The sequence below is a fragment of the Stenella coeruleoalba genome, assembly GCF_951394435.1.
Source record: "Stenella coeruleoalba genome assembly, chromosome: 17".
Lineage (NCBI taxonomy): Eukaryota > Metazoa > Chordata > Mammalia > Artiodactyla > Delphinidae > Stenella > Stenella coeruleoalba.
This window is the reverse complement of record NC_137163.1, coordinates 45,431,875-45,444,002: the sequence shown is the minus strand read 5'-3', so window position 1 is coordinate 45,444,002 and position 12,128 is coordinate 45,431,875. Positions and strand designations below refer to the sequence as shown.

The 12,128-nt window shown below is 36.8% G+C and overlaps 1 protein-coding gene across 1 annotated transcript in view; it reads left to right on the top strand.

The window, feature by feature from the left end:
- The window catches only part of DECR1 (2,4-dienoyl-CoA reductase 1), a 51,636-nt gene extending 39,788 nt beyond the window's left edge, over window positions 1–11,848 (top strand). The window contains exons 6-10 of the mRNA XM_079901755.1: window positions 558–657; window positions 4,961–5,033; window positions 10,237–10,383; window positions 10,845–10,907; window positions 11,010–11,848. Of these exons, the coding sequence (XP_079757881.1) occupies window positions 558–657; window positions 4,961–5,033; window positions 10,237–10,383; window positions 10,845–10,907; window positions 11,010–11,069 (443 nt within the window). The 3' untranslated portion in view covers window positions 11,070–11,848. The remainder of the gene's footprint in view (window positions 1–557; window positions 658–4,960; window positions 5,034–10,236; window positions 10,384–10,844; window positions 10,908–11,009) is intronic.
- The last annotated feature ends 280 nt before the right edge of the window (window positions 11,849–12,128 follow it).

The following is a 12,128-nucleotide window of genomic DNA, read 5'->3' as shown; positions in this document are numbered from 1 at the left end:
CTATGGTATACGTACAGTACCTTTAGGCAAAATCTGATCTTAGGGCTCATTTCATTTGTTTTTCTTCTCTCAGGAATTGCCATCTTTCCCTGCCTGCTAAACAGTATCTGAAAATAGTGGTATCATATATTTGATACAGTTTCTTTGTGTTTACAGGAGGACGACAAATCCATGATGCTGGAGGCAGAAGTCCCTGCTAATTTAGTTTTGGTTCCGATTTATTCTTATAAATGGGTTAATGGAAATCCTGTCCAGCTGATTATGCAGGGTATAATAGGGCCATACCTTTGAGATTTGAGCCTTGGTATTGACTCACCTGGTATAGAATTTTAATTAAGCACAGACTGGACCATCCTGAATGGCAGCAAGATTACTAGCAAAGATGTAGCAATTTTATTAGATTACTCTTTCATTAATTTAGGCTTAGTGAAGTTTTGAAAATTTCTTCAGTTTTTGTTATACCCTCTTGAATTAGATCCCATTATTATAAATAATGTTTTCCTGATGTGAATTGATTTAGCTGTATTGTTAATTACTGTATCATTTTAAAATGTCAGGAGCATCGTTTCTTGCTATTACAACCATCTATGCTGAGACTGGGTCAGGTTTTGTAGTACCAAGTGCTTCTGCCAAAGCAGGAGTGGAGGCCATGAACAAGTGAGTACTACTGTGTTAATCCTGTCACTGAAGATAAATAATGTGCTTTGGTAGCTTGTGTAACTAAATTCCTGCTTTCTAGTCTCTTTCCAGAGAAAAATAAAACAAAGACTAATTTGGATTCACCAGGAGACATTCTATTTCATGAATAGGTCCTATTTGTCTACAGCAGCACTGTCCAATAGAATTTTCTGCAATGATCGAACTGTTCTGTAAATCTGCAGTATCCAATAGCTATATGTGGCCATTGAACCCTTGCATTCTGGCTACTGTGACTGAGAAACTAAATTTTATTTAATTTTAATTACTTATCCAGTATGACTGTGTATTATAAAGTATGAGAAAAAGGCTTATAGGAACTCAGACTAGTGTATCCATGTATCTTTACTAGTGCCCCCTCTGACCTCTCTTAAACATACCTTCATCCTTTTATTGTACCTACTATACACGATTAATAGAACTAATATAGACAGTGACCACTTGTCAGCCCTTTTGGCCTTTTCTCAGCAGCATATGATTGCTTTTTGAATCTGTTCCCCATTGGCCTTTTCTACTGTCTTAGTTGTAATGTAAGGTCTTATCATTGCTTGTCTTGCTTACTGTAATAACCCCATAATATGTTTCTCTGCTACCAGTTTCTTTTCTCTTTATTTTTTATTCACATTCCCACCAGACTCATCTTTCTACAAATGTATATCTGCTTATTATAATGCCTAGTTAAAAACCTTATATCATTTTTCTATTACTCTTTGGAATAAAAGCCAAAACTCAATATGGTATTCTAAACAGACTTGTCCCTGGCCTTTCTTTATTCATTGACTTATTTGATAAATATTTATTGTGTATCTTTTGTGTACATGGGATACAGGGATATGATAGTGATGGAAATAGAACAGTCCTCATTCTCACCTGAACTTGCATTCTTTTACTGTTATTCCTGTGCTTTTAATTACCATCATTCCTGTGCTCTATATTTTCTTAAACACACCACGCATTTTCATATTTCTATGCCTGGGTGATGCTGTTGTTGGAATTTGCTGTGATATTTTGCCTCCCTTCAGGGCGCTTGTATCACCTCCTCTGGGATATTTACTTTCATTTCTCTAGAAGAGAATTAACCATCCTCTACTCTTTGCACCCTTAAAACTTTGTTTATTCCAGTCTAGTGAGAAGACTAACACATTAATAAATGCCATCCGGTGTTGTAGATTCTAAAATGAAGGGGCACAGAGAAGGGCACTGTAGACTATTTTTAACATATCATTAAAGCTATATGACTTCCCCACTAGAATGTGTGTCTGTGAGAGAAGAAAGCATATCTTATTCATCTTTGTGTACTCATTGCTCAGCAAGATCGGGTACATAGCTGGTGCTCAGTGCTTGTAGAACTACATAATTGTTCTCTTTTTCAAGTAGTCTCAAGGTTCTTTTTAACATTTTAACCAGTAATACACATTTGTTTGAGATACAAAGAAGTCATACTTTACTCAGCAGTTTAGTTTGAATAGAGATAATTACCATTTTGGGGTTTTTTTTTTAAGGTCAAATGGTATTGGAAATAAGGGATTTGAACTTGACTATTTTGGCACCATTTGTACAATATTTGTTTTGTTGAGATCTTTGACTTTTGTTAGAGGTTTCAATTTCATGTCTTTTAAGGACTATGATTCTGTGCTGCTTTTTTTGTATTACTGCATAGTGAATTGCACATAGCAGATGCTCAATAAATGTGTACCTTCCTCCCCAGCCCGTGTTCCCATCAGCCATCTTTCATATTTTATAGTACACAATCATACCAGATAAGGTCTTATAGGTCCCTGAATACTGCATGTTGTTTATGCCTTTGTCCTTTACTCACACTGGCCCATGTGCCTGGGCTGTCTTCTTTTTTCCAGCCTACCTTCTAATATCTCCCATCCTCTTCTTTCCCCCTTACTCCCACAAAAAACTCCTAATCCTTCTTCAAGTGTCAGCTCAATTATCACCTCCTGAGGGAAGCCTTCCATGTACTTCAGGAAGGCATAGATACTTCTTCCTTTACGTAGCCTTGGCACATATTACACAGTTTCCAGGATAGTAGTATCTAGTTCTTTATACAACTAAAGCGACCTCTCTTGAGAGAGGGACTATCTCCTGAAAGCAGGGCTGCCTTTCTTTGTTTGAGGGTATTGGCATATAATAAGCTCACAATAAACACCTGTTGATTGAAAAACAATAATGGTTAACATTATTGAGTATATTGTACTTAGCATCTTAACATGCAGAGTGAGCCAGTGAGGTGGATTCCTCATGTTACAGTAGATCTTGAGAATATAAACTAGGTTATAAGAGCTAGCACTAGAACAAATTTATCTGTTGCACCTATGAATAGAGATAGCATGGCTTTTCCTCTTAAGCCAGTTTCCTTAATAGCTTGCCCAGTTTTTCACAGAATGCTGTAAACTCTGCTCAGCTCAGTAATTCTGTTAAGACACACAGCTACTACTTCCCTAGCAATCTAGTAGGTGCACTACAAGTACATACCCAGGGTAGGTATGGTCTTGGACTCTGTTAAAGGTATCACTCAGAAAAGCAGTTTTTAATGTATGATTTGCCTGAAAGAGATGCAGCCCATTTCTCTAAAATGTACCAGTGGATTAATCAGATTAACAGACTGTACTTGGAACACAATGCTTTATAAAGCATTGTTAATGTTAATGCTTATCTTAGTGAGTATCTTATAATTACATAAAGCTTATGTTAATAGATATCTTATAATTATACAAAACTTATCCCTTTGTATCTATTGCAAGGATACAGTGTCTTAAGGACATTACTATACTACACAATTTTCCTTTTATACGTTTTCTTGGAAGAAATGTTTTATTAAATTTTTTTGTCAGAAACAATTGTGTTTTTCCTGAGAGATTAGCTTGCTTTTTTCGTTATGGGCAGTGTGAATTGTGTAACTGATTAGGCTTACCTTTTGCATAGCATCATGGAAGGAGTAGATACAAGTTTTTCACCTGCCTATTATAATTATATGGAATATCACAATACATTTAGTTATAAGTTTCATTCTTGACTTCCTTATATTTCCTTATCCTTGTTTTGTTTGTTTTCTTTCTTTTCAAGTAATTCTATCTTCTTCATTTGCATTACATGTATTTCTTAAGTTACGTTAAATCATTTTTTTAAAGTAGATTAAGTATATGCACACAAATGTACATATGAATTTAAATTTCTAAAATAAGTTTAGGTAATAAAAAGACATATCTATCAAGTAAGCTTTTTTTTTTAAAATTTATTTTTGGCTGCATTGGGTCTTCATTGCTGCACATGGGCTTTCTCTTGTTGCAGCGAGTGGGGGCTACTCTTTGTTGTGGTGCACGGGCTTCTCATTGCAGTGGCTTCTCTTGTTGCGGAGCACGGGCTCTAGGTGCACGGGCTTCAGTAGTTGTGGCACTCAGGCTCAGTAGTTGTGGCTCTCGGGGTCTAGAGCTCAGGCTCAGTAGTTGTGGCGCATGGGCTTAGTTGCTCCATGGCATGTGGGATCTTCCCGGAGCAGAGCTCGAACCCGTGTCCCCTGCATTGGCAGGCAGATTCTTAACCACTGCACCACCAGGGAAGTCCCAAGTAGGCTTTTAAAACAGGTTGCTTCTTCAAGGTTTCATGTTTGCTATTAGTGTTCTATTTTGCTTCAGGGCATTTAGCAAGATTCTTTTAGATTCTTATTTCCTTTTTAGCTCAGTTCAACAATTGTATTAAAGCCTAGTTAGACATGATATGGTTAATATTTTAAATCTATGTAATCCGTCTCTTACTCAATTAAGGCACTTGTAATGTTGCAAACATTGTAATCTAATGTACTATGAGTAAAGTTACATTGAACTTTATAAGTGCAGGACTGAACTCCAGAAAATGTGGGGGAGACACATGAATCTCTTCCTTCTTTGTGCTAAATAATGATACCCTTTTTAAAAATGTGTATTGATATTGGACTTCGTTCAAAATGTGAATAGTAGGTCATCTAGCATAGTGCTTAAGGACACTAAAGTGTAAATGGTAGATAGTACAGCAGAGTGTGACTAAGGGCACAAACTCCAGAGCTAGACTGCTACAGGTTGACTCACTAGCCATATGACCCAGAGCAAATGATTTAACTTCTCTGTGCCTCAGTTTCCTTGTCTGTAACAGGGGGAATAATAATAGTACCTACCTATTGGAGTTATAGTCTCTGGCATTTAATAAGCATGCAGTCTTGGTTAATAGTATTTTTAATATATAGTATAATATTTTAGAATCTGTGTTGTTTAATTTTTAGGTCTCTTGCAGCTGAATGGGGTAAATATGGAATGAGATTCAACGTGATTCAACCGGGGCCTATAAAAACCAAAGTAAGTTTTGGTTTGCTTATGATCACATTTTGAGGGATTAAGGAGTGAAAGATAGATAGATAGATTCTCATGTGTGCAGGATTTTCCAGCGATACCTTAGTTTGGAGCCCTGGTGGAAGGGAAGAGGGTTTTGCCATTATCCAACATAAGAAATAAGGAGGTGGGCAAGAATACAGCAGCTATACAACTCCTTGATAAGGTCTATTTCAGTGTCGTAATCTTTCTGGGATCTTTTATGCCATCAATTTTGGCATTTTGTCTGATTTGCTTTAATCTGTTATTGTGTTATATTTCTTAATTTTTACTATATTTTAAAGGTTCTTTGACATCCTTTTTTAAAATGGAAATGTAATGAGGTGGATAGACCTAGAGTCTGTCATACAGAGTGAAGTAAGTCAGAAAGAAAAAGACAAATACCGTATGCTAACACATATATATGGAATTTAAGAAAAAAAAATGTCATGAAGAACCTAGGGGTAAGGCAGGAATAAAGACGCAGACCTACTAGAGAACGGACTTGAGGTTATGGGGAGGGGGAAGGGTGAGCTGTGACAGGGCGAGAGAGAGTCATGGACATATACACACTAACAAATGTAGTAAGGTAGATAGCTAGTGAGAAGCAGCCGCATGGCACAGGGATATTGTCTCGGTGCTTTGTGACAGCCTGGAGGGGTGGGATAGGGAGGGTGGGAGGGAGGGAGACACAAGAGGGAAGACATATGGGAACATATGTATATGTATAACTGATTCACTTTGTTATAAAGCAGAAACTAACACACCATTGTAAAGCAATTATACCCCAATAAAAATGTTTTTTTTTAAAAAAAAGGAAATGTAACTATATTTTAAATTTAAGAGATGCTTTAGAAATTTATCATACAAGCTTGGTCTTGTTATAGGCAACATTTTCTTTGACACATGTCTGTGCCTTTTCACTTTCAAACACTGTTATGCACATCATCTAATTCCCATGTCTCTCTGATTAAAAATCCTTCTGATGGCATGCATTTCACCTGAAATCAGATATTGCAACTCATAATTATCACTAATGCTGTTACAGATGTTGCGTGAAAGGTTCACAGGTTCTCTGTTCTCTCACGTTACCCCAGATGACTTCACTCTCATACTTCTTTTTGTTTCCGTGTAAAGCAAGAATTTATAATCCCAACTGGGATGTTTCTTTGAAAGCCCAGGTGAAATTTGCTAAGTTGTTTCTGTTGTATAAACTGAAAATAATGCAAAGGAGTATTTGGCTTGTAGATGGTTCTGGGGTATTAAATATTAACATGGAGATGGTTGTATTAATTTTTTTAGCAGTTTGAAGGGTGGAAAATGGAAAGAACAACTACCTGAGTGAGTGAAACTTGACTGAATATCTTATTTGTTTGGCACTTATGTAATAAAAAATAATAAAATTAATGGAAAAATAATTCAAAGGCACATATTAAAACACATGATTCAGAATAGCATTGTGCTAAGCACTATCTTATATATAGTCATAGAAACTTCTTTCTAGGACCTCAGTATCTAGGAAAGATCATCTGCATTTTATTATATATTTAACACGTACTTACTGAGTGCCTTCTGTATGCAAAGGTGCTAATAAGAAAGATACAAAAACATTTGTGACAGATGCTTGCCATCAACTTTTAGTCTAGCAGTATAGGTGTAAGTTTTATGCAAATAACATGCATATAGTTTTAAAGAGATTTAAGAAAATTGAAGTATAGAAACTCTCTAGCAAGCACTGATAGAACCAGGATTGGAACCTTTGTCTACCCTTTTTCTTTGATGCTTTATACCTGCCTAGGGAGAGCTGAAGTGCTCTCAAGGAGCCTGTGTGTGCTTGCTATGTCTCATGTCTGTGTTACTGAAGAGAGTTGTCACCTAGACTTACAGGCACTGGTAGAGAAAAAGCCAATTATTTTTATTAATCAACACGCATGCATACTTTATCTTGGTCTGCTCCTTTTTTTTTTTATTGGAGTATAATTGCAATAGAGTGGTGTGTTAGGGTCTGCTCCTTTTTATCATTAACAGAAGGCAGAAATTGTTTGGCAAATTTAGTTAATGTTTTTCTCTCTCTGGAATCTACTTGAATTTAATATTCCTACATACTTGTTTTCTTCCTTTTCTATTATTTTGAGAAGTAAGGAGAAGCAAAGGAATTTCCTCTTAAATATTTCCTATTTGAATCATTTTCCTGTGTTTACTAAATCAAATGACAGTAGCAGCCCTACCTCCACCACACTAAATTTGTACATATTTCAGAGTACTTGCATATGCATTTTCTCATTTCTCAGACAACAATTTTGTGAGATAGCTAAAACAGGCATCCTCATTTTACATATGAAGAAACTAAGGTAAAAGTTATATTTTCTAGTGTTTTTTTTAACATCTTTATAAGAGTATAATTGCTTTACAATGGTGTGTCAGTTTCTGCTTTATAACAAAGTGAATCAGTTATACATATGTCCCCATATCTCTTCTCTCTTGCATCTCCCTCCCTCCCACCCTCCCTATCCCACCCCTCTAGGTGGTCACAAAGCACTGAGCTGATCTCCCTGTGCTATGCGGCTGCTTCCCACTAGCTATCTATTTTACGTTTGGTAGTGTATATATGTCCATGCCACTCTCTCACTTTGTCCCAGCTTACCCGTCCCCCTCCCTGTATCCTCAAGTCCATTCTCTAGTAGGTCTGCATCTTTATTCCCATCTTGCCCCTAGGTTCTTCAGACCATTTTTTTTTTGATTCCATATATATGTGTTAGCATGAGGTATTTGTTTTTCTCTTTCTGACTTACTTCACTCTATATGTCAAACTCTAGGTCCATCCACCTCACTACTAATAACTCAGTTTCGTTCCTTTTTATGGCTGAGTAATATTCCATTGTATATATGCGCCACATCTTCTTTATCCATTCATCAGTTGATGGACACTTAGGTTGCTTTCATGCCCTGGCTATTGTAAATAGAGCTGCAATGAACATTTTGCTACATGACTCTTTTCGAATTATGGTTTTCTCAGGGTATATGCCCAGTAGTGGGATTGCTGGGTCATATGGTAGTTCTATTTTTAGTTTATTAAGGAACCTCCATACTGTTCTCCATAGTGGCTGTATCAATTTACATTCCCACCAACAGTGCAAGAGGGTTCCCTTTTCTCCACACCCTCTCCAGCATTTATTGTTTGTAGATTTTTTTTTTTTAAGGAGAGTTTAAAGATGCTTCCCATTTTTTTTTAAGATGTTGGGGGTAGGACTTTATTAATTAATTTATTTATTTTTGCTGTGTTGGGTCTTCATTTCTGTGCGAGGGCTTTCTTTAGTTGTGGCAAGAGGGGGCCACTCTTCATCGCGGAGCGCGAGCCTCTCAATATAACGGCCTCTCTTGTTGTGGAGCACAGGCTCCAGATGCGCAGGCTCAGTAGTTCTGGCTCACAGGCCTAGTTACTCCGCGGCATGTTGGATCCTCCCAGACCAGGGCTCGAACCCGTGTCCCCTGCATTAGCAGGCATATTCTCAACCACTGCACCACCAGGGAAGCCCTGTTTGTAGATTTTTTGATAATGGCCATTCTGACTGGTGTGAGATGATATCTCATTGTAGTTTTGATTGGTATTTCTCTAATGATTAATGATGTTGAGCATTCTTTCTTGTGTTTGTTGGCAATCTGCATATCTTCTTTGGAGAAATGTCTATTTAGGTCTTCTGCCCATTTTTTGGATTGGGTTATTTGTTTTTTTGATATTGAGCTACATGAGTCGCTTGTATGTTTTGGAGATTAATCATTTGTCAGTTGCTTCATTTGCAAATATTTTCTCCCATTCTGAGGGTTGTCTTTTCATCTTGTTTATGGTTTCCTTGCTGTGCAAAAGCTTTTAAGTTTCATTAGGTCCCATTTGTTTATCTTTGTTTTTATTTCCATTTCTCTAGGAGGTGGGTCAAAAAGGATCTTGCTGTGATTTATGTCATAGAGTGTTCTGCCCATGTTTTCCTCTAAATATGATGGTGACTGGCCTTACATTTAGGTCTTTCATCCATTTAGAGTTTATTTTTGTGTATGGTGTTTATCTCTGGGCTTTCTATCCTGTTCCATTCTGTTTTTGTGCCAGTACCATGCTGTCTTGATTACTGTAGCTTTGTAGTATAGTCTGAAATCAGGGAGCCTGATTCCTCCAGCTCCGTTTTTATTTCTCAAGATTGCTTTGGCTATTCGGGGTCTTTCGTGTTTCCATGAAAATTGTGAAATTTTTTGTTCTAGTTCTGTGAAAAATGCCATTGGTAGTTTGATAGGGATTGCATTGAATCTGTAGATTGCTTTGGGTAGTAGAACCATTTTCACATTGTTGATTCTTCCAATCGAAGAACATGGTATATCTCTCCATCTATGTGTATCATCTTTAATTTCTTTCATCAGTGTCTTATAATTTTCTTAGTTTCAGTTGTTTTTGGTGTCTGTCCTCAGTGGCTATGGTTGGTTCAGTGGGTTGTGTAGGCTTCCTGGTGGATGGGAGTGGTGCCTGTGTTCTGGTGGATGAGGCTGCATCTTGTCTTTCTGGTGGGCAGGTCCACGTCTGTTGGTGTGTTTTGGGGTGTCTGTGGCCTTATGATTTTCGGCAGCCTCTGTGCTAATGGATGGGGCTCTGTTACTGTCTTGCTAGTTGTTTGGCATAGCGTGTCCAGCACTGTAGCTTGCCGGTCATTGAGTGGAGCTGGGTCTTGGCGTTGAGATGGAGATCTGTGGGAGATTTTTTGCCGTTTGATATTACATGGAGCTAGGAGGTGTCTTGTGTACCAGTGTCCTGAATGTGGCTCTCCCACCTCAGTGGCACAGCCCTTACTCCTGGCTGGAGGACTAAGAGCCTGTCCTCCACATGGCTGAATCACTGCAGAAACATTCTGGAAATGAAGCATGCTATTCTCCTAAGCCCATTTAGAAATACCTTGGAGAAGAATCATGGAGTCCCTCCAATCTGGTTTTCCTTTTTCCTTCTGTCCTTTCTAGTGGTTTTTTAAAGGTCAATATTGGGTAAAATGAATATGGACGAATTTGGCAAAACTCTCTGTTGCTTACAAGTACTAAGGTATGAACAGGTTGCCATAGTAACATTCCATTTACTGCAAATTTGTTTCTTAAATAGGAAAGACGTTGTATTAAAAAAAAAAAAAAAAGCAACCTAATTATTTTCTTAATTCCTAAGGGTGCCTTTAGCCGTCTTGACCCAACTGGAGCTTTTGAAAAAGAAGTGATTGACAGAATTCCCTGTGGTCGGCTAGGAACTGTGGAAGAACTTGCAAATCTTGCTGCTTTCCTTTGTAGTGATTATGCTTCTTGGATTAATGGAGCTGTAAGCATTGTTGTCTCTCAACTTTTTTGGGAGGTGGATTTGGCGTGGGGAGGTGGATTGTAGAACCAATCCTGACGATGTTGAATGTAAATATGATTTAAAGTATTTAATTAGCTGTATTTAGTATATTATTTATAATATAGAAATATTAATATATATTGTTTAGCTTATGGAGTTGATTCATTGATAAATTAATTTTATTAAATGTAAATCACTCTGGTAGACATGCCTCTAAGATGAACTTTAAGATTGGGTATAATTTGAAATTGTAGAAATGATGGAGAGAGGATTTTAAAGAGAGTAAATCAATTTAGGTTTAAGCATCAGTTTTGTCCTTAAAATTTAGGCTTTGATTGAAAGTGCCAAGGAGATATTCTATCCAGTTAGGAGGGAGAAATGGCTAATGGTTCAGAAACTTTTTAAAAGAAGTTAGTTTCACAGCTTTTATTATTATTTTTCAGGTAATTCGATTTGATGGTGGTGAGGAAGTACTTATTTCAGGGGAATTTAACAGTCTGAGGAAGGTAATGCCATTTTGTGAGTATAATATAATATTGGCAGTGAGGATACTAAGCTTTAAAAACACACAAGAACCTCATTAAATTGACTTTTTCTTTTTGTGGTAGGTCACCAGGGAGCAGTGGGACACAATAGAAGGACTCATCAGGAAGACGAAAGGCTCCTAAGACTACTCTGGCCTTCATCTTGGTTATAATGGAAATTATACAAACTGTCTATAATCTTTTGAATATTTTCAAGTCTAATAAATTGTTACTTAGCAAACATTGAGCGTGTATTATGTGCTAGGCCAATGGTAGGTAGATCTTGTATATTAAAAGATAAATAAGATGGGCTGTTGTTCCGTTAAAGAATTTTTTAAAAATAAAAAGAGGAAAGTGAGTGAAGGCTTTTGATAGAGGTGAAACGAGACTGGAAGTGCAGAGAAAGGAACAGATATTTGTAACCTGGAAAAATCAGGAGAAACTTAATGGTGAAAGTAGTATTTGAATTATATATTAAAACTATGTCTTTGGTGATGGTGCCTAAAAGAAAGTAGAGGATTTACAGTAAATCTAATGGACTCTGTCTTTTCAGTGTATTTCCTTTTCATTGGACTTATGAATTGTCTTCTTTGGATAGCTCAGTATTAATTCAAATAAGTTCTTGCCAGGACCTATTTTGTAGCCAGACATTTTATTTGGTACTGAGAATAAAACATGAATAATCTATAGCCTTTGCCCTCTTAAAACTCATTATCTAGCAGGATAGATAGACCTGTAAATAATTATTTATGATTCATTGTGATAAATATTCCAGCAATGTTAAAGTGTGGAGGGGGAAGTAATTCAATCTGTCTCCAGAGTTTAGAGAAAGTGACACCTAGGAGACAGCATTCCATCTCAGCTTTTAAAGTATATATTCTCTATGAATTTATGGTCACCAGGGGGTGGGGTGGTGGGGAGGGATAGACTGGGAGTTTCAGATTGACATGTACACATTGTGATATTTAGGATAGATAGCCAGCAGGGACCTTCTGTATAGCACAGGAAGCTCTGCTCAATATTCTGTAATAACCTAAATGGGAAAAGACTTTGAAAAAGAATAGAAAAAAAAATTTTTTTTAATAAATTATTGTTATAAAAAAATAAAGTGTACTGGAATAGGAAGTGCTAAAAAAGATAAAGTATATATTCTCATGTAGAGAAGATGAACAAAGCTCATAAAATATTTTTATGTATAATTTC